The sequence below is a fragment of the Anomaloglossus baeobatrachus genome, chromosome 12 (assembly GCF_048569485.1).
Source record: "Anomaloglossus baeobatrachus isolate aAnoBae1 chromosome 12, aAnoBae1.hap1, whole genome shotgun sequence".
Taxonomy (NCBI): domain Eukaryota; kingdom Metazoa; phylum Chordata; class Amphibia; order Anura; family Aromobatidae; genus Anomaloglossus; species Anomaloglossus baeobatrachus.
Window position 1 is genome coordinate 25,135,054 of NC_134364.1, and position 23,471 is coordinate 25,158,524.

Below are 23,471 nucleotides of genomic sequence, written 5' to 3' on the forward strand. Positions count from 1 at the left end.
ACCAGCACTTTGCAATTTAGTGGGGGCTTGTACAGACAAAAACAATACAAGTAGTACACCTGAAACAGTAGCTGCAAGTGATGCTGGGACTTGTAGTTCCACAGTAACCAGCAATAACTGGTGTAAAACTGGACATTCCTGCTGAGACTTGAAGACAACTCTGCAATATCCTGTAGTAACAGAAGTGATATTGTGCAGCTATAAGCCATCCTGAAGCCATGCCAGTGCCAGGCAAGGTGGGCTGCAGCCAGAGAGGGTGGCACACACAGCAGGCCTCCTCTAGGCTGCCAGGACACTATTGGTGTAGTGCTGTGCAGCCCCAGCCCAGTGATCACACTGGGGGTGGAGACATACAGGGGAAGTAGAGGCTGACAAGTTATAAGCTGCAGTTTCAGCCCTGCACCCTGTGGTCTCAGTCCCCACAGCCCAGCAGAGATGGCCAAGCCCCTGACCGACCAGGACAAGAGGAGGCAGATCAGCATCAGGGGGATTGTAGGGGTGGAAAATGTGGCTGAGCTCAAGAAAGGCTTCAACAGACACTTACACTTCACCCTGGTCAAAGACAGGAATGTCTCCACCACCAGAGACTACTACTTTGCCCTGGCCCACACTGTGAGGGATCACCTGGTGGGCAGGTGGATCAGGACCCAGCAGTACTACTATGAGAAGGACCCCAAGGTACCGGATTCTTCCTATGTCCTGAATGCTGCAGGGGGGGTGCAAAAAAGAGCCTGTTCATGAATGTCAGTAACTAAGTGTTGCAAACTGTTGTAGCAAAGGCTGCCTCTGTATACTGTAATGGGCTTGTCTGCCTCTATATATACAGTAATGGGCTTGTCTGCCTCTATATATACAGTAATGGGCTTGTCTGCCTCTATATATACAGTAATGGGCTTGTCTGCCTCTATATATACAGTAATGGGCTTGTCTGCCTCTATATATACAGTAATGGGCTTGTCTGCCTCTATATATACAGTAATGGGCTTGTCTGCCTCTATATATACAGTAATGGGCTTGTCTGCCTCTATATATACAGTAATGGGCTTGTCTGCCTCTATATATACAGTAATGGGCTTGTCTGCCTCTATATATATATATATATATATATATATATATATATATATATATATATATATATATATATATATATATATATATATATATATATATATATATATATATATACAGTAAGGGGCTTGCAGCTGTGATGGGAAATGTTTGTTACATTGTACCAACATTCTATTGACAAACAGAACTCTCCTGCGATTAACCCTTTATTCCAGTAAGTAATGAGCCTCCACTATCCACAGGCTGCAGACAGTTTTCCTATCTGCTCCTATACTTTAATCTTTGGCTCAGATGACTGCAGATTGTGAGTAATCTCATCTCATAGTGGATCTGGTGATATCTGGGATCTGTTTATCACCATGGACCCAGCACTTCTACTGCCTGGAGCAGCTCGGTGTAATGCATTTTTATGGGTGTGGTTGTTGGACACAAGTTTTTGCATTATTAAAGTCAAACACAATCTTGTAATCAGGATGTAGGAAATTGAGGTTTATTTTTGTAGTAGACCATAGCTGGGAGTTGCAGTTCTATCAGGGCATGCTGGTGGTTGTAGTTCTGCAATAACTGGTACATGAGGTGTTGTATACATTAATTTTATACAGGATCATCTCCTAAAATTGGTCCCTTTTTATTGGATATGATGGGGGCAGGTTGTTACAATTTTGTGACTCAATAACTATTCTTTGGCTGATTTTCATCACTGTACCCCCTAACTGTGGAATCCTACAGTATATGCAGGAACAAGTTCTTATTGGGTATATGGTGTCAGGCCCTGTGCAGCATGTCATTTCTTTCTGCATTTTTGACGTGTGTTTTTTGATTCTTTTTCATTGAATATAGTGCAAAAAAAAAATTGCAGGGGCAAAAAAAAAATGCACCGAAATGTGGCAGAAATGCATGCCTTTTTTTTTTTCTGCCAAAGGGTGTGTTTTCCACTGAAGAACCAAAACTGCAGCATGTGTGCACATAGCCTTATCTAATAAAGGCAAAACCCAAAACTGGTTGCATATTAAATGTCAGGTATGTGGTCTGCGATTACTACGCAATTCCAATGATGTATATAGCATACGCGTGTCTGGCTGTGTACCTGGAGGGTGAGCTTTCCAAACCATTTCCTCCAGATAGGCCCATTTTACCCCCGTCCTCTTCTGGTTGGATTTTAATAATCCCATATGAATTTAATACTGCTCTCTTGGCCGGAGGGGTTAAACCTCTTGCGTCACCATAAAACCTGCTCCATCTCTTGCATTCCTCTACTTGTTGTTGGACGGCCTTTCCTTGGTGACACAGTAGGTGAAGATTTTGAAATCCCAGCATTGACCTTCACTGTAAAACATCGCTGACTCTGCGTTATTTTGACCAACTACTAGTCAACAATCCTGCAAACTGGGATTGTAGGGAAAACAATCTCCATGTCCATGGGGTACGCATGACGCTCTAGTACCCTGATAATGAAGAGGACAGTGTCCTGGTATAGTGCGGCACCAGTCACAGTATTTTCTCTGCACAGCGGTGACTCCACCACATGTAATGTAGAGAACTGCAGCGAGGGCCCAATAAAAGCAAATGGAGCCAACTGCAGCTCCCCAGACAGATGGTGGTCAGGGTGCGGTAAAATCTTGTAAGAAGACAAAACTCTTAACTTATTGCTATACCGCAGGATCATAGGATGTCTGAAGACACAGCTATGATACCGTTTGTAAATCAAGCCCGATTGTGTCCATCGGACACTGCAAGTGAAGATTGAAAAGTCTTATTAAATGATTTAAACTTGCGCTGGAAAAAATTGTAGATGCTCTCAGAAATGGTCATTTAAAGGGATTGTATCTTCTAAAATAAGCAAAATTGTTACAGTAATATAAACAAGCAACTTTGCAATTTTTGACTTTATGAAAATCTCTTTAAACACCAACACTTAGAAAATGAAGGCACAAATGTATCTCAAATGTATCAAACACATAATGTTTATTGACATATAGAACTAAAACATTATAAAAAAATGGTGGCAATTAAAACCACAAGTGCAGGAGAAAAGGCAGAAATACAGGTACGATTTTTACATAGACTACCACAGTAGGTGACTGGACTAATGTTTGCACCCAGTGTTCTCATCATCATTATTTATTTATTTATTTATTTATTTATTTATTTATTTATTTATTTATTTTTCTTACCTAGCAGTGCACCTTTTTATGGAACCATGCTTTAAGTCAAAAATACATGGCACACCCAACACGGGTTTCGCAAGGAATGCTTCTTCAGGGACGTTTTATGAATCTGTGATTAAATGCATACAAACCATAACATCTGGAATATTTTTTTTTTTTATTTAAAAATCTTCTTCATTCTCAAGGAGAATGTATTTTATATAATCTGTTGCATTACTGTCCACTGATTCATCTATCAGCTTTCTTGGCAAAGAGTGCAGACGTGCAAGGTTTTGTTTTGGGTGTGGGGTGTTTTTTGTTTTTTTTTTTTTTTTTTGTCGGTAAGTGTAAAGTAGGGTAATAACCCCCTCAAAATATCAATGTCCTGGCCGTCGTGTTTTTCTTACCACCTGTTTTATTTTACTTCTTGCAGAGAACGTACTACCTGTCCCTGGAATTCTACATGGGCCGGACCCTGCAGAACACAATGATTAATCTGGGGCTGCAGAACGCTTGTGATGAGGCCATCTATCAGGTAACACCAGCTCTGAGAGTAGCCCTGTAGTGTGACCACGTCTGTATACGCGAACCCACGTGCTCCAGTGGTGGTCGCCCAAACGGGAAGCTGCTGATGGCTTGACAACTGGAGTGAAAGAACTTGTAAAATATATGAGAAGTGATGGACGTCTAGAAGAGGAGTGCAGGCGTATACAAGACGCTTCTGTGTTTTCTTATTTACGTTCCAGTCTCCTCTGAATGTTCTATCACTTCCAATACAGAACCCAACGCAGAACTCCTCTAATGTTCTGCCTCCTTATTAACTGTATTGACCTTTCTTGTTCAGGTTCTGAATTTTTCCTCTCTCATTCCAGGTTTGTTTTTCAAAATCTATAGTGTGTGTGTGTGTGTGATATATATTATATTATTTTTTTTAATACAGAACTTGTCCTATTAAGGCTATGTGCGCATGTAGCGTTATGTCCCAGCAGAAATTTCTGCAGCGATTTTGAACAGCACACGTGCGCTTCAAATCGCTGCAGAAACAGTCCGTAATGAAAAGCCGATTTCATGCGTTCTGGATGCAGCCCCTCCCATAGACAGAGCGGGGGATGCATGCAGAGCACATGAAAGAAGTGACATGTTGCTTTTTAGAACTCAGCAATTTGGTGCAGATCGCAGCGTAACTGCATGAAAATACGCTACGTGGGCACATAGCTTAAGACTTTGCTCCTGTGTATAAGGTTGGGTCCTGCCAGCTGCAGAGGGCAAGTCTTTAAGTGACGCTATCCAAACCAGTATGGCATTTGCAAGACCTCTATGATCCAGAATGGTCAGTCTTGAAGATAAAAACCACTGGTCAATCCCCTGCTGATCAGTTTCATGATTGGCTGGAGCAGTGGAAGTCTTATATTTTCAGAGGGGGGAGGCTTCTGCTGCAGCCAGCTATCTTGCAGCCCCCCCCCCCCCCCCCATCCATATTTTTCTGCATTTAATGCCTTGAGACTTCCTGAAAGTCAAGACTTACATGGTCCTTTTATAATATCTAATTATGGGATTACATAATATGGGCGGAGGGGAGAGAGGAGAACAGGGGTTCCTGAAACCATAATCCTCCAGTTTGGGTGATCACCCTATATAGGTGGATATTAGAAGAGGCTTTGGGAATTTAAGAAACTAAAAGTGCCTAACCTCTTATTCATTTGGCATGTGGCCACCGTTGGATATCCTGATAGCTGGACCAACAGTAGCTGAATTTTGGAAAATGAGCTGTCCCTTGTGCATCTATACCATAGTCAGGATGTGCTGTAGCGGCTCTGCTGGCTCCATTGAAGTCTATGGGAATGACAGGAAAAATCAGAGCCTCCATATTCTCTAACTCAATGAAGCTTGTGTGAATACAATGCCTCCGAGGATAGAGGATCTCAAAGACCTTTTAAATGTGCCGCTCTCCTGGGATGAGCTTGTTGGCCAAAGGACCTTTAGGATATAGATCGTTTAGAGGATGATTCCTATACGAGGGTCTGACATGGGAAACCTCTGCTCGCTCTAAAAAATTCTTAAATAGGGAAGATGAATCTAGAAGAAAAAAATTATTATTTTTTTATTTTAATTTTTTTTGAGGGGAGGGGGCCTTGAAAAGCAAAAGCAACTGAGTGCTCTGTTCTGCAGACACTGCCCCTTTCTCCTCCATGAAAAGCTTTAATTAGAAATGGATTATAATGTAATCTGACATGGATTGTGTTCTGGGAGGCACAGGAGGGTCACGGACTACAGGGGGTCACTGCGGAACTGGAGCCAAATGCCTAATAGACCGAAGACTCCCAACTTATTGAGGCTCAGATTGGCTCCTAATGTCTGAGAAATTGGCTCTGCTCTTCTCACTCAGTCTGTGGCATCAGGATGCTCAGTAATTCATTGGCTGGAGCCAGTGGCCTGGAGGATAACCATCAAGGTCGTGACTGCAACCGGGCCTGGGGTGCAGGGGGTCCGCCGGCCCAAGCACCTGTTTCAGCTGGATGTGCATCCAGCTGAAATACATCGCGGCACACGGTCCTGTCGGGTCTCTGCACTGCGATGTGCCGGCCGCCGATTAAGCCTGTGAATATTCACTGCTCCCTACAACCATTATCCTGGGCATGGGAAGCAGAAAATGTCAGCACAACTGACAGCACTGTAAGTGGGTGCGCGTGATACTGACGTCATGCAATGCGCTGCTTACAACGCTGGTCAGCTGCCAGCGCCGGAGGAGGACTGGGGAAGCGGTATGTATGTATGTATGTATGTATATTAAAAAAAAGTGCGTCCCGCTGGGGGTTCATAGTTACCAGGATGGGGCCCTATATACCAGGATGGGGACACATACCATGATGGGGGGGCATATATACCAGGCTGAAGCCATGACTGGGACATATACCAGCATATAGTCATGATGAGGTCATACACCAGGATGGGGGACATATGTACCAGGATGGGAGGTGGAGATTAGTACAGCACAGGGAGATGGGGGAGGGGGGGGATCATTGCTACACAATTAAGGGGATGGGTGGCAACTTGTATGTCTTTACAAGATTTCAAATGCTACAATGGCCCAAATGGGGGTGGGGGGGCAGATCAAACTTTGTACCTGGGCCCATCAGACTCTAGTTGCATCACTAGCAGTGGCATAACCCGAAACTCCTAACAGGGCCCCCGATTATTGCAAATCTTCAATAGCATTGGTCTTGTCATATTGGCCAAAAGGACTTTTGGGGGCTCCAGGGCCTGGGTGGGATTGCAACCCTTGCACTTTCTATAGTTGTGCCCTTGGTTGGAGGGTCCTCAGTTGGTTTCTTACTTTAAACTTATATAGGACAGACTGGTATCTACATTTTATTATGATCACACTTCCATCATCTTGGTATATTCTGTCGTCTTGCTCTTGGGTTTCGCGGTTTCTGAGTGTTCTGTAATTACTCCTTCTGGGAAGAAGCTTCTCGTCAGCTGCTGTCGTCCTATCTAGGGACAATGACGGGACAGAGCGGTGTAAGTGCGAATATCCAATATTTCCTTAAGATGCATTAGTCTGAATATGTTCCCGTAAAGCTCCACTTAATTTAAAAACATCTGCTGTAACTGTAGGAAAATCGGGTATCAATCTGAATAATAAACCATGCACAAGTTTTTTTTTTTTTTTCCAGGAATTTTAATGTTTAGGAGATTCCTGGATAGATATAGATTATATATCTAATTCCCCCCAAACCCCCCCCACCCCACCTCCAGGTCCATATGAAGCATCGTTAGTAGTGGGCCGCTAACCCCTTTATCTAGAGTGCCTTGTAGGGATTTTTGGACATGGCCACATAACTTACACGTTCCATTCCAAAATATTAACTATGTGGAGGCTCTTACAAACCCCACTGGCTGTCATGGTGGCATCAGGATCTATAGAGACCCCAGATTCTTACATTCTGCCTGCTAACTTCTGATGTCTGTGATCAGTGTAGGGAGACTCGGGTGTCGACCCACAGACTTGTAGTCCATAGACGGGCTAGCAAGAGATTGGCTCCACCACAGCATGTGACAAAGAGTCGATCACATTTCATCCCCTTCTATATATACTGGCAGGAGTCTGTCATCTTCACCATCGGCGGTAACCCTGAGACTGGAGATGGCATCAGGTTTACTAGTGTGATGGATGGACAGCATAGGAGCCACCCTCACTCGCTGTCCCAGTGACCTCATGACAGATGGAATATAATGATAAAACTTTACCATTTAACTTAATTTCATGCAGATTTTAAGTATCTAATTTCCTGCCCTCTAACTCTTTTCTTCACTCTTCTTCTTCTGTAGCTTGGACTGGACATTGAAGAACTGGAAGAGATGGAGGAGGACGCTGGGCTCGGTAATGGTGGTCTTGGACGTCTTGCAGGTCAGTCTGCTGGAAACAGTGGAAATGGCTGACACTTCCTACATCGTTTGAGGCGGCTTCTTGAGATTTATTACCAGTATTTGGGAATTCCAGGCTCCACCATTCACTAGCGGTGCTTAGGAGTAAAAAGCCATTTGTAGAGTAAAGTGAACCCCAGCACACAAATGAGAACAGAGGGATATATATGCACAAGTGAATTCATTTATAGACACACTGCAAAAGGAACCTAACCAGAGCAACAGCACCAACGTTTCGGCATAGAGCCTTTTTCAAGGTTGTTGCATCAATGGTCAGAACAAGGAAACACGGGTCACTGAGGACAACCAGATGTGTACCAAGAGAGGTAAGGTTCCACAGGTTTGCAGAGAGCCACTGCAGCCTCTTGCCCTGCCACCCACGCCAGCCTTGGACTTCCACTGCAGGCGTCCATACATCTCCCATAGTGACCCTGTCACCCCTTCACTAACGAGTACACTCTGCAAACCTGTGGAACCTTACCTCTCTTGGTACACATCTGGTTGTCCTCCGTGACCCGTGTTTCCTTGTTCTGACCATTGATGCAACAACCTTGAAAAAGGCTCTATGCCGAAACGTTGGTGCTGTTGCTCTGGTTAGGTTCCTTTTGCAGTGTGTCTATAAATAAATTCACTTGTGCATATATATATCCCTCTGTTCTCATTTGTGTGCTGGGGTTTTCTTGAGATTTAATAAATCTGCCACAAAATATGTTGTCCTCTAAATATTTGTGTGTAACAGTCTTGGAGGACTCGGGGCATTGACACTAGGACCACAGAAAGGATGCGGGGGGAGGAATGTCCTGTTCATGCTGCTCTTCTACTTGGTGACCTATTAACTGGAGGGGCTTCACTGACCCTAGAGTGGGGGCCTAGTCCTGCCGTCACTAAATGGTATATTCTCTCCAAGGGGTGAACCCCTCCATAATGGCATCCTCCAATCATATTGATGGTCCATAATATAACAATGTGCATTAACCCCATACAGTGCTTATTTATGGTTCTAAGCTCATATTGACCATCTGCCGATCATCCTGGCCTTGCTGGTGTAGGGAAGATTTGCTCATCCTCATCCCTCCTTGAGAAGTTAAGGGTCATTGAGGTTTCCCAAGTAAAGTTTGATTGATTTTATTTATATATATTTTTTTTTTTTTCCCCTCTTTAGCTTGCTTCTTGGACTCTATGGCCACGCTGGGTCTCGCGGCCTATGGATACGGCATCCGCTATGAGTACGGTATCTTCAACCAGAAGATCAGAGATGGTTGGCAGGTGCGGGACACCACACACTGCTTATTTGTAGAGCAGTCTCTAAGTCTCTTTAATATTCAGCTAATTTCAGGAATATATGGCTTTTGATGACTGCTTTTTATATTTATCACTTCCTTTTCTTAAAATCCCAGACTGCTCCAGTGTTCAGAGACCAAGCTAGGGGGGCTAGAGGGACTGGTGGTCTACTGGGACCCCCAGGTTACCAGAATTGTAGGCATATCCACCTGTCTTGGATCATGTAATTTTGATGTTTTCCAGGTATAACCAGCCATAGGGGCAAAGCCAATAAGGCTTCAGCCCAAAAGGGGTTCACAAACCCTGACATGGTGGCATCGATGTATAGATAGGGCGCCCCCCCCCATCAAATAAAGAAAAACCTGTCCCAAGGATACAGGATACACAATCAATGTAAAAGTAGTGGACATCCCCTTTAAGTTTCCCCATATGTCTGACCCTATGTAACCAGACTCCTCACTATTGACCCATCTCTCCACTGCTTATTTAGTCATTTTTAGATTAATGAAAACATGTGGTGACTGGTCACTGAGAAACTGAGCCCTTGTACAAAAGGAAACTGTTACCCAAGGCCGGGTCCCTTACATTCCCTGTATAATATGGAGGCCGGGCCAGCATAACATGGCAGGAACGATCCCATTCCAGCTGTACTGGGGCTGTGGGGATTGCATAGTCCCATCAGTATAACATGGTGCTGCTAGAACCTCAGTCTGTAATGACTAGTGATGAGCGGGCACTACCATGCTCAGGTTCTCAGTACTCGTAACTAGTGATGAGCAGGTGTGGTGCCCTGGACAAGCCAGGTCGTCACAGAATTACACCAACACACCCTACACCCCGGTTAGGCACACCGAAGTCAAACACAAAAATCCTTGTTGCCTTCCTCCAGGGGCTGATCTCCACACCAGGTGGTGGGCCAGGTGGTTGGTCCCGCCCACCGAGGAGTTCACAGTCCTGGAGGCAGGAAAAGGAGTCAGTTGTTGAGTTTTGGGTTTTGAAGTTGGAGAATGTGAAGTGGTAGAGGAGCAGTCTGACGGCGTCCGGGTGTGTGGCCCGGACAGAACAGCAAGGTTGGCAGACGGGTGGTGACAGTCTGCAGGAGAGGCTAATTGGAGCGAACCGTAAAGACCATGGACGGGCAGTGGCCCGACGGTACCGAATCGGAGAGCAAAGAGAAGCCAGCACCATCCGGCAGGGCTTACGGACCCCGACCAGGCTAGGAGTCGCCGTAAAACTGCTCAAATCCGTTAGCAAAGGGAACCTCCGGGGTTTCCCAGCAGTCAAGACCCGATTGAAGGCAACAGCTCACACCGTAAAGGGAAACACAGTCACCGCCAAGGCTACAGTTCCCAGGGCCAGAGCAAAAGGGGCTCCTTCAGCACCCATCCAAGCTGGGGAGCGGGTTACCAGTGGAAAGCCATTGGAACCGTAACACAACACAGGTGCAGGGAAAGGCAGCCACCACCAACCTACCGGGAGGAGAACAACCGCAGCCGCCTGTGGGACCCGTCCATCCAGCCGTTTGCTTGACCAGAGACTCAGTGTGAATTACTGGCTGAGTGAGTACCACCGTGCCGTGCGGCACAGCGCTGCCCCCGTGACCCTGCACCTCACCAGGCCCCGTAGCCCGCCTGCCATCCATCCCTACCCCTCACCGGGCCACGGGACAACCAACCCCCCCCTTCCCTACCCACGGAGGGGAGAACCAACATCCAAGCTGCTCACTGTCATCGCTCCCGGGATCCCCATCCAGAGCAGCGGTGGTGTCACCAATCTCACCACAACTGTGGGTGGCGTCACAGACAATATCCCTAAACCAAACCAACCCCCTTTCACTCACGGGCGAGGAACGCCGCTCGAGTCCCCGGGATCCGGCCCACCGCTCGAGCCACCACCGAGCAGCAGCAGCCGGACCCGAGCAGTGGGTGAGCGCAGCGTCCCCTCCTTCGCCCGCGACACAAGCACTACCATTCTCAGTTGCTGGTTACTCGGTAGTGCTCGGTCATCACTAGTTACATGATCAGGTGCTCAGTAATCGTAAATAGTGATGAGCGGGCACTACCGTGCTCGGGTAGAATGGAAGTCAATGGGAGACTCGAGCATATTTCCTGCTTGACTTCCCGATTTACTTCCATCACACTCAGGCACTCAAGTTGCACCCATCCAAGCATTCAACTATTTAAGAGCACCTGAGCATGGTAGTGCTTGCTCATCACTAGTTAGGAGTACAGAGCCCCTTTCATCACTAGTACTGAGCATGGTAGTGGTAATCACTAATGAGGGCTTCCTGCTTTCTAAGGTCTATAATGGCATTGGTCTCCAGTGGAGCACAGATTGAGCCCCATTCAGTCATGACTCTAGTCCTTGGGTTTCGTATTGTTTATCTATCTAATCTCCAGGTTGAGGAAGCAGATGACTGGCTGAGACATGGAAATCCTTGGGAGAAGGCCCGGCCGGAGTACATGCTCCCTGTTCACTTCTATGGGCGAGTGGAGAACACCGAAACTGGTGTCCGCTGGGTGGACACTCAGGTGAGGTTGGCAATTAGTCTAGAATCACATATTCGATTCCTGTGCCCATGCTCGGACCTATGTTCACCTATTTCTATTCTAGGTGGTTCTGGCAATGCCATATGACACTCCGGTGCCCGGGTACATGAATAACACTGTCAATACTATGAGGCTTTGGTCTGCCAGGGCACCCAATGACTTCAACCTCAGAGACTGTGAGTATGTGTGCCGGGCTGCAGGCTCTATAGATCCAGTGACTCCAACTGTAAAAGTTCTGACTCTCGTGACCAATGTTCTGCTGGACTGACAGATGGACAGTCCTATGCGTTTTTGTTCCTGTGGTCTTGTGTTCCTGTGCATCTCTATGGCGGCATGGCTAAAGGCTATCCAAAGTGTACGGACGTCTTAAAGGAGTTGTCCACTTATTTGATGTCTGATCTATCCTTTGGTAACCTCATTGATATCTGATCGGTGGGTTTCATCACCATCTAACTGTTCCCAGCTCCAATGTTGGGTGATTGGAGCCAGAACCGCTCGTCTCCTCACAGTGATCCTGGATACTGCGTCTTGGCTCCTCTTCTTCTGTTTCTTTAAGAAGTTGCGTTCATACCAGATAAGGCAATGTTCATGGCCGGCCGTTCTTGTCCTCGCTTCCTCTGAGGTTGCCATATTACATAGGGCAGGAAGTGGTTGATTACAAATGCTCCTCAGTAATTCCTTCCTATCCTCTGCTCCGGCTGTAATATGTACGGTGTATTGGTAAATCCATGTCTTGTGACGCCCCCCCCCCCCCCTTCCTTAATATGCTTTTCAACTATATTTCCACAGTTAATGTCGGTGACTACATCCAGGCAGTGCTGGACCGGAACCTGGCCGAGAACATCTCCCGCGTCCTGTATCCCAATGATAATGTGAGTCCAGATCATGTAGTAATGTTCTATAATGGACTCTAGGGGGCAGTATTGGACCATGACTTTCTCTTCTACAAGAACTTACTTTAATTTTTTATATTATTTTTTTTTATTTCCCCTTATATTTAAAGTATACCCAGAACTTGACATTTCTTTGGTTTCCTCGCCTTTTCTCCAGTTTTTCGAGGGGAAGGAGCTGCGTCTTAAGCAGGAATACTTTGTGGTGGCGGCTTCCTTACAAGACATCATCCGTCGGTTCAAGGCTTCTAGATTTGGCTGCAGGGACTCGGTGAGGACCGGCTTTGACGCTTTTCCGGAGAAGGTGGGCTTCTGACTTCTATTATAAGTTCCCTCTTTTATGATTTTTATTTGGAATATTAGTTACAAAGATACAAATTTTTCTCCAGGTGGCCATACAGCTGAACGACACGCACCCGGCACTGGGGATCCCGGAGCTGATGAGGATATTTCTGGATATAGAGAAACTGCCCTGGGAAAAGGTAAAGTGGCCATGGCTGGATTGGGAGGGCTTTGTGTCCAGATCTTTGACTTGACCCTCAATGTAAAGTTCTAGGTGGGGTGGGGAGGTGTGAGGGAGTGCTTTATCAGGGGTTTGTCCTGAGATCCTCAGTGTAAAATTGTTGGGGGGGGGGTTTCGAGGAAGCACTTTGTGTCCAGGTCTTTCACCTGAGATCCTCACCGTAAACATGATGGCCTGAGGAAGTGACAAAATTGGCAACATTTGCTTTTTTTTTTTTTTTGTGGATATGTGATAACCAAAATTAAAAAAAAACTATAACAGATGCACATTAAACCTCTTTATTACATCAGCCGCTCTCTCCCAATGTTGCGGTGAAGAAATTCTTTGGCATGAAACTAAAGCAGAACGAGTCTCTTTGCTAACATACGTTGTTCTCTTTGGAAATTGCATTAACCCTATACATGCTGAAAGTTTAGGTCTGCATTGATGTTGGCAAATGACTACTCTGCCCTTTAATTCATGTACCACAGTAGCAAATGTAGTCTCTGTGCATACTGCTCACTCTGTCTATATCTATATACGTGCATTTATAATATATGAAGAAAATATTATATATAATATTTATATTTATTTTTATATATATATATTTTTTTTTTTTTTTTTTTTTTTTTTTTTTTTTTTTTTTTTTTTTTTTAGGCTTGGGAAATCACCAAGAATACCTATGCCTACACAAACCACACAGTATTACCTGAAGCTCTGGAGCGCTGGCCGGTGGACCTTGTGGAGAAGCTGCTGCCGAGACATCTGCAGATCATCTATGAGATAAACCAGAGGCATTTGGATGTAAGTTTGCAGAGCATTATTCTTCCAATATTTTTACTGTAGGCAGAATTCCTTGAATCTTGTATCCCATAATGCAGAAACTCTAGGTGTGTGTCAGTCATGAAAGGGTTATTGTACAGTTTGGGACCACTGATGGGGCTTCATCAGGAGGTGGGTGCTAATGAGAACTGGAGGAGTCGCGTAAGATAATATCTTGGGAGCACCACAGGACAAGTCCTGATTTACTTTCACAATTGAAGTTTTGCTTCAGAATAACTGAGTGTATAGCTCACTAAATATTCTGTATTTATTTATTTTTTTTTATATAGTGCAGGTTGGATTGGATAATGGAGCTGCCAACCATTCCCTGCTGGGGGCGCTGTACCAATCCACCAGACCACCTGTGTCCTCAGCTCAAAATCTAATTGTCCTCTTCACTGGTGGACAGATGAGGATGGGAGGGGGGGGATTTGAGGAGGAGAAGGGCCCTTTTGCAATCCGTGTCTGATCGGCCAGGGTCCAACACCCCACACCCCCACCGGTCAGCTGTTCTTGGTGCTGGCAGCAAATGCTCAGTTCCGGAGCTGCCCTGTCAACTGATAGAGGTTGTGGATGTGCAGTACCTGGTTGCGGACACTATCGGAAGACGGAGCATTTCTGGGACTGAGCATTTCCAGCTGCCGGAACCAAGAACAGCTGATAGATGGGATAGGTCATCAATGTCTGATACCCCCAAGAATAGGCCATCAATATAAAAGTAGTGAACAACCCCTTTTAAGACCGGCACTGTGCACACTAGGCTATCCTTGTTTGTAAAATAAAAAAAGCGGTTAATCTGCAGGTTAGTAGCATTCTGATACCCAACCGCTGCTTCAGCCTGGTGTAAGCATGGAAGTTGCAGTGTTCCCATTTTCCAGTGGGAAAGCTTGGAATCGGGTCCTTAGATTGTGCCTACTTTTATTTGTACCCGTATCTCACGCATTGCCTAATTTTATGTCCTGTGTTTGGCTTCTCCAGAGAATTTCAGCCCTGTACCCAGGAGATATGGACCGTCTGAGGAGAATGTCTCTGATTGAAGAAGATGGGATCAAAAGGATTAACATGGCTCACTTGTGTATTGTCGGGTCCCATGCGGTGAACGGGGTGGCCAGAATCCACTCTGAGATTGTGAAGAATGACGTGTGAGTTATCGGACCCCTCTCACCTTGCCACCCCCCTACTCCATGCGTTACTTGATCATCAGGAATGAGGGCTTATAACGTCTTCAGTGCTGGTGGCTAGGCCGATGATCTCTGGGTGCCCTGCGCTGGGACTGGCAGTGACTGGTACTCCCTATAGGGGATATCAAGCTTTGCACATATTAAAACGGACTGTCTATAAAATGCGTGGTTGTGGCGAGTCTGCCACTAAGATACAGTGAAGATGTCTCGAACCTTTGTGTAAATCTTCTTCTTCTTTTTTTTCTAGGTTTAAAGACTTCAGTGAAATCGAACCAGAAAAGTTCCAAAACAAGACAAACGGGATCACTCCCAGGCGCTGGCTCCTCCTGTGTAATCCGGGACTTGCAGAACTCATAGCGGAGGTGAGTATTAAATCTAGATGGTGGCAGTCACCAGGGTTCCTCCACCTGCTATGGGCCACCTGTAGTCATACGGCACCAGGGCCGGAGTGTGTCTGCACCATGGGCGGCCATTACCCAGTTATTAAATGTGATGAGAGTTGTATCTTGGAGGGAAAAAGTGTTCACCCTTGTATTCTAGAAAATAGGAGAAGATTACGTGAGGGACCTGAGCCAGCTGAGAAAACTGAACAAGTACGTGGACGACAACATCTTCATCAGGGACATCTCCAAAGTGAAGGAGGTGCGTGGCCATCGTGGACGGGAGGGTTGGGTTTGGGTTTTATGTGGTGAAAAGTTGCAAGATTTGTGGTTTAAAAATTGAGAAGAATCTGTCATTCTCCTGTAGGAGAACAAGATTAAGTTCATCCAATATCTGGAGAAGGTCTACAAGATGAAGCTGAACCCGGCATCCATGTTTGATGTCCAAGTGAAAAGAATCCATGAGTATAAGAGGCAACTGCTGAACTGTCTCCACATCATCACCATGTACAACCGTACGTCTTTACCTTTCCCCTATGAAAGTGGAGCTTCCCTCTAAGGGATGTACCATGCGCCTATGTCACGGGCGGAGGGGTTGGGAACGTCGCTCGCCTGGGAATCAATGGCGCTCTGGTCCGGTGCTTCTGCTCCTCGGTGGCTCGAGCACGGGGCCAGACCCGGGGGCTCGAGCAGCGCCTCCTCGCCCACGAGTGAAAAAGGAGGGAAGTTGGTTTGTGGTGGGATGTTGGTTGTGACGCCACCCACGGGTCGTGGTGATGTTGAGCACCACCACCGCTGCTGGTGACGGGGGATCCTGGGAGCGATGGCGGAGAGCAGCTAAGGTGTTGGTCCTGGGGCCCCGGTTGGGGAGTAGGGAGGAGGGATAGGTGCAGGTGCCGATGCAGGGAGGCATCGTGGACGCGGGGGTAACGTTGCGGTGCCGGATGGCACTGGTGTACTTACTCACGACCCCGGTCCTACGGTTCCGCTGACCTCCACAAACCTTTGCAGACTGCCACCACCGTCTGCCGACCTTGCTGATTGTGCCTGGGCTCTGACCCAGACACAGTCTCCGCTCCTCTCACTTCAACTCTACTACACTTAACTCCTACTTTTACCACCTCCAGGCCTGTGAACCCCTTGGTGGTTGGGGCCAAGCCTGTGTGTGTATACTGTGACCCCTGGGGGGGTCCAGGGCGTCACACACTTATAGATCTCAATCTTCCTCCCCCTGCTGTACTGACAAGTTATTAATACAAATCTAGATTTCTCCTTCGCTCTCAGACCTCAGGTCGGCTGTCGCCCCTCCATAGTGTCGCCCCTCTGTAGGGAAGGCTCATTAGGTGTCTGATTATCCCGATCTGTGTGACAATAAGAGAAGATTTATGGGGGGGTGCGGGGGGGAAATGAGGTGTGAGGGCCGGAGGAACATTCATCACATGTATGTAACTGCTCATCTATCTCAGGTGGAAAACTATATGGCAGGTGATTTACTTCTAGGGGGCTCTATTCAGGGTCACCCTGTGAGTAGGAGGGCTATAAAGGGAATGTCCATCCGCACAACAAACAGTATAAGCTAAGCCCAGCCTTATAGGTGATCTAGTCCCTATAGTAATTGCATCTTTACTGATCTGATTGCTGCCTCCGTTCTGCAAAAACTGAGGTTTAATAAAAATAAAATGCTAATTGAGGTGGGGCTAAGTGGGGGGGGGTGGCTTGCCACGTCCCTGGTGGGACCCCGGGGGGGGGGGGGGGGGGGGGATTTGGCGTGCCTTGGGTGGGGTTTCGGCTTTCTGCAAACTTATTGTATTTAAAGTATATTAGTTTTACTTAAGATTTAAAATTGTGTATCTTCTTTCAGGAATAAGGGCGCATTCCACAAAGGATTTTGTACCCAGGACTGTCATTATTGGAGGAAAGGTATAACTTTCTTTATCCTGCATATACCATAGGACCTCACTGGGGACTCAAATCTGACTTGCTGTTTTTGTTTTTTCTCCCTGCAACCACCACTAGGGGAGCTCATTGTTTTGCAGATCACTTCTGTATTCAATGAGCTCCCCCTAGTGGTGGCTGCATATAGCATTATACTATACCTCTGGTTTTATGTCTATGTATCCTCTGCACTTCAGCTGTCTGCCCTCATCAACTGCACCATGAGATTGGGGATAAGGGTGCAAATGTGCTAAGTCCCTAAAATAGAATAACATGTCCTTATTTATTTATTTATTTTTATTTTTTTCCATATACACTTTTGTAGGCTGCTCCTGGCTATCACATGGCAAAAAATATCATAAAGCTCATCACATCCGTGGGGGAGATCGTGAACAATGACCCCTTGGTAGGGAACAAGCTGAAAGTCATTTACTTGGAAAACTACAGAGTGTCCCTTGCTGAGAAAGGTCTGTCCAGCGTTGTATGGATCCATGCAATATTATGTATTCAATGGGGTTCACAAGTCTTGCGCTCCAAAACCCGGCTTTCATCTGCATTGATATCAGAATGTTCTCACTTTGAGTACAGATGATGGCAGTAGTCGGTCAGCTCAGCACCTGGCTCTAGTTCGGGGGGTGGGGGGGCATGCTGCTGCAGGAGGTTCTGATAATACAACAGGAGGAGACTAGTGCGGAGCAATCACTGCCAGCATGTGTACTCCATTTGACTGTTCTGAGATCATGGCAGGAAGATCAACTGGGGGATGGGTGTAAACATGTAATTTTTGCAAACTTTCGATGCTACGAAAATATTAACTTTGGTCATTTTTTGTTGGCAGTCATCCCAGCTACGGACTTGTCAGAACAGATATCCACAGCAGGCACTGAGGCATCCGGCACGGGTAACATGAAATTCATGCTGAATGGAGCCCTGACCATTGGGACCATGGATGGTGCCAATGTGGAGATGGCAGAGGAGGCCGGAGAGGAGAACTTATTCATTTTCGGCATGAGAGTGGAGGACGTGGCCGCAATGGACAAGAAGGGGTAAGACCCGTGTGGCATTGGGCGATGTCTGGTGCTTGGCCTGGTTTACCCTTCCCTTGATGTGTTCACAGGTACAATGCTCAGGAGTACTACCATAGACTTCCAGAGCTAAAGCAGGTCATGGATCAAATACAGAGTGGCTTCTTCTCTCCCTCCCAGCCGGACCTCTTTAAAGATCTGGTGGACATGCTCTTCTACCATGACAGGTTGGTGTGTCCCAACCACTTGGTCCGACCCTGCACAACACTAAGCTTGCTGACCACCCCTCAAATCTTCCTATCAACTCCAGTTGCATTTCTTAAATCCTTGTTTCCCATTTTTAATGACAGATTTAAAGTGTTTGCTGACTATGAAGCCTACGTCAAGTGCCAGGAGCGGGTCAGCGCTCTCTACAAGGTGAGCTGCACTGTATTTTAAAGGGAATGTCCATTGAGTTTTTAATACAAATTTCAACTAAAGTCTATTATCATTTGGGGCTTTTATATTTGATTTTTAGTTTCTGCCTCCAATGTAACCATATCTGCTACAATTTCCAGAGCCACCACTAGAAGCATAAGAGCCAGTGGTAGCAAAACCAGAAACCATTGGCTCCCTCTAGTGGAGGCTGTAGTCATTCCAGTTTTTGTAATTCTAGATTATAAATCGCCCTAAATCACTTGTCCTCTTTTACTGTAGAATCCAAGAGAATGGACCAAGGTGGTGATCAAGAATATTGCCGCATCTGGCAAGTTCTCCAGTGACCGGACCATCAAAGAATACGCCAAGGATATCTGGGGTGTAGAGCCTTCTGACTTGAAGATTCCTCCACCCAATGAACCCAGGGAAGCCATTGAGGACCTGAAGCCGACAAATGTAAAGGCATAATGTGTGGTGCCGGAGCCTGGCGAGGCCAAGCTGGCACAGTTCTCCAGATCCCTGTAGTCCTCCATCGTATCAGCTGTCACTGAAACGGATCCTGGACTTTCATGCTTCTGTGCACTTGCTTAGCATTAGGTTATTGTTGCACTGGGCCGGTGTGGCGCAAGATTTTGGTTTTCTACCAAGGGTAGGTCCTTCTCGGACCTTCAGAAGCCAGTCATGGCTTTCTAGTGATGGCTTGGAACCTCAAGCAGATGCTTATCTGACCAATGTACGGTTATGACTGTCACAACATTAAAGGAATTTATATAGAGCCTTTGTCCTTGTGTTACGTGGGTGGGAAGAGCTGGGCACTTTCTTCAGTTCTATAAATTTTTTTTTTTTTTTTTTTTTTTGCTGGAGCCAACCATCTGAAAGCAAGGGAGACTTCCCAGCTTGAATTTAAGGCTATTCACATCCTAATTGGAGTAAGGGTTTAGGAATTACATCTCTAACATATAGTGGTGGGTTTTGGTTTTTTTTGTTTGTTTGTTTGTTCTCCACCAAGGTATCAAGTTATTGCAGAAAATTGGCCAAAGCTCTTTAACTAGGGAATAGCCTATGAAGCCCATAAATCAATTAAGCAGGTAAAAGGTCTGGAGCTGATGCCAGGTGTGACACTTGCATTTGGAATCTGTTGTAACCCCACAACATGGTCATAGGAATTCTCAATGGAAGAGAAACAGACCATTAGTCTAAAAAAAAAAAAAAATCCATCAGAGAAAGCAAAAATTAGGTGGCCAACTCAAGACTTTGGTACATTCTGGGGATAAAAAACCCAGCACACTGGAGAACAGGAACTTGGAGGCCTAGATATCCAAGGAAGAAAATTAGGTGTAGGATTGCAGAATCTTCCTCTTAGTGAAGAAAATCCCTTCACAACATCTGCCCAAGTGAAGAACACTCTCATAAAACACTCATTAAAAAAAACACACCATGAGGGCAAATGCAGAGGGGTCACCACAAGGTGCTAACCATTAATCGGCCTTAAAAATAGGTCAGATTAGATTGTCAAAGCATCTAAAGAAGCCCCCCAGTTCTGTAAAAGCATTGTATGGACAGAGAAGACAAATCAACCTGTACCAGAATGATGAGAAGACAGTCTGGAGAAGGCTTGGAATGACTAATCAGCCAGAGCACACCACATCCTCGGTAAGACATGGCGGAGGCAGTGTGATGGCCGGGCATGCAGGGCTTCCAATGGCACTGGTAGTTATTGATGATGTGACTGAAGACAGAAGCAGCCAGATGAATTCTGAAATACAGGGGGAGACATTCTGCTCAGACTGAAACGCAGCAAGATTTATTGGATGGCGCCTCAAACACAGATGGACAATGACCCAAAACATCCTGCGAAAGTAAAGAAGTGGAATATTCTGCAATGGCCAATTCATCACCAGATCCCAACCCAATCGAGCTGCATTTCACATATTTACTGTATTCTGGATTATAAATTTGTTTTTTTTTTTTTTTTTTTTTTTTCCTTTCCCCTTCCAAAACTGGGGCGGGGGTCTTTTATAAATCCAGCTATGTGGCTTACCAGGGCAGCAGGGGTCACAAGTCAGGGTCGGCAATACTGATAGCTCAGAGGAGGGGGCATTGATCTGCCAACAGGTTATGGGCTCCTTTGGTCTCTGCGGCCATTTTCTTGAAGTCCATTGTGTCAACCGCTGACAACTCAATCTGTGCATGTACCGCCTCCGTGGCTGTCTTCTTTAAGTCCATCTCGTCAACTGCCAGCAAGTCAATGGAGCCTGCAAGTCTCTGACCCTCCTGAGCTGCTCCACTGTAGTGACACCTCCTCCTCCGACCCAGCCCCCTGAGCCGCTCCACCACTGTCGCTACCCCTGGTGAGATATGACTGACCCTCATTTTACATAAAATTTTTTCCCTATTTTCCTCCTCAAAGTTGTGCTGCGTCTTATAAAATGCAAAATACAGTAACTCCTTAAGACAAAGACACACAAACTAGCAACAACTGAAGTCAGCGCAGCAAAGCATCACACAGGAGGAAACCAGTAACTGTGACGTCCATGGCTTCCAGACTTCAGGCCATCATTGCTTGCAAAGGATTCTCTGCAAAAATATTTAATTTATGGTAAATTTCTTCAATTACTTTTGAGCCCCTGAAATGAGGAGGCTTTGTTGAAAATTTGTTGTAATTCCTAAATGCGTTTTGTTCAACCCCTTTAATTAACCTGAAAGTCTCCACTTCAATTGCATCTCAGTTTAAATAATTAGTGGCCTGCAGAGCTGAAATCACGAAGTGTCAGTCAGTGTCCAAATGTTTCTGGACCTAAGGCCAAGAATAGAGTAAGTACTAAGTGCACAGATTGGGGTTCCAAAAAAAAAAAGCCAAAAAAGGTAAATTGAGGTTTATCCTTCCCTGTCTGATAAGTGAAGGTGGCCATGTGTGTGGCTGCCTTTGGAGAAGCTGCACATTTTTAGATAATTTTTGCACACACTTTACATAAGCCACCCCCCCCCCCCACCCCAATTTTATTATTGACCCTTTTGATATTTGAATCCACATTGGTTGCCAATCACTTCTGTCGCGGGCGGAGGAGGGGACGCTGCGCTCTCCCACTGCTTGGGTCCGGCTGCTGCTCGGTGGTGGCTCGAGCGGTGGGCCGGATCCCGGGGACTCGAGCAGCCTTCCCGCCCGTGAGTGAAAAGGGGATTTTTATTGTGGAGGTTTTGATTATTGTCCGTGACGCCACCCACGGTTGTCGTGATATTGGTGACACCACTGCTGCTCTGGACGGGGATCCCGGGAGCCGTGGCAGGGAGCAGCTTTGTTGTTAGTTCTCCCCTCGGTGGGTAGGGGGTTGGTTGTCCCGGGGCCGGTGATGGGGTAGGGATGAATGGCAGGCGGGTTACAGGGCCTGGTGAGGTGCAGGGTCGCGGGGGCAGCGCTGTGCCGTACGGCACGGTGGTACTCACTCAGACAATGATGAGGACACAGTTCTCGGTAAAACACACGGCTGGATGGACGGGTCCCACAGACGGCTGCGGTGTTGTTTTCTCCCGGCAGGTTGATGGTGACTGCCTTTCCCTGCACCTAGATACGGTAGATGGTTCCAATGGGTTCCCACCGGTAACCCACTCCCCGGCTTGGATATAGGCCGGAGGAGCCCCTTTTGCCTGCAGGCGCTGGCCTTGAGAAACGGTTGCCTTGGCGGTGGCGGTGTCTCCCTCACTTGGTTGGACTGTTGCCTTCTGTCGGGACTTGGCTGTTGGGAAACCCAGGAGGTTCCCTTCACTAACGAATTTGGCAAATTCACGGCGACTCCTAGCCTTGCCGGGGTCCGTAAGCCCCTGCCAGATGGTGCTGACTTCTTTGTGTACTGGTCAGGTACCGCTGGGCCACCGCCCGTCCACGGTCCTTACGGTAGACTCCAATCGGCCACTCCTGCAGACGGTCACCACCGTCCGCCAACCTTGCTGATCCGTCCGGGCCACACACCCGGACCAACTTCAGGCTGCTCTTTTACTACTTTCCTCCTTCCACTTTCACTTCTCCAACTGTCCTCACTCCTCTCAAACTAATCTCCTTACTTTTCCCCGCCTCCAGGACTGTGAACTCCTCGGTGGGCGGGACCAACCGCCTGGCCCACCCCCTGGTGTGGACATCAGCCCCTGGAGGAAGGCAACAAGGGTTTTGTGTCTGACTTCGGTGTGCCTGCCGGGAGTGTGGGGTGTGTGGGTGTTCTCTGTGGCCCCTGGCTTGTCCAGGGCGCCACACTTCAATATGGGGGTCAGGCGACAAGTGGAGCAAATATTGTGCGATAAGTGTCCATCCCGATCACTAAGTTGTGTTGTTTTGTTTTTTTTTAAAAAAAAAAAAAAAACAAACAAAAACCAAAACACCTCACTAAGGCTATCTGCCCACGGGACTCTGCACCCGCAGATTTTACCGCAGCTGCTCCCTGGAATCTGCAGCTTTCCATTGTTGCAGTAAACCTGCGGAACAGTACCGATGTCATGCAGAATTCCGGTAGAATTCCTGCCCTGTATCTCCATAGTGGAGGAGCTGAGACTCTGCAGATATTTCCGCAGGAATAATTGACAGTTACATGTAGCTGCGGAAAATCCGCAGCATATTCCGCAGCCGCACATACCGCATGGACACAGCACTCCCCAAATCCCATAGGATAACATTTGGAGTGTCTGTACTTGCTAGAACCTGCGGATTTATCTAGAAAATCCAGATATTTCCGCGGCTACATTGTCTTGTGGGCATAGTCTAAAGAAGTTGTCCTTAACTTTTTGTCCAACTACAACTCCCAGCATCCCTGCCCGGATTGGTGCTCAGATTGCAGGATTCACAATATGGAGATATGCG

General features: G+C 46.7%; 1 protein-coding gene across 1 annotated transcript; it reads left to right on the forward strand.

The window, feature by feature from the left end:
* Positions 1–359: 359 nt before the first annotated feature.
* PYGL (glycogen phosphorylase L) lies at positions 360–19,400 on the forward strand. Its single transcript, XM_075330997.1, has 20 exons — positions 360–678; positions 3,649–3,750; positions 7,548–7,626; positions 8,806–8,909; positions 11,324–11,455; positions 11,538–11,649; positions 12,263–12,345; positions 12,524–12,667; positions 12,753–12,845; positions 13,523–13,669; positions 14,666–14,829; positions 15,116–15,230; positions 15,409–15,510; positions 15,616–15,763; positions 17,110–17,168; positions 17,509–17,650; positions 18,022–18,229; positions 18,301–18,435; positions 18,559–18,625; positions 18,905–19,400. Exons 1-20 carry the CDS (start codon positions 436–438, stop codon positions 19,091–19,093), a joined length of 2,568 nt encoding a protein of 855 aa, XP_075187112.1. The 5' UTR covers positions 360–435; the 3' UTR covers positions 19,094–19,400.
* Positions 19,401–23,471: the final 4,071 nt, after the last annotated feature.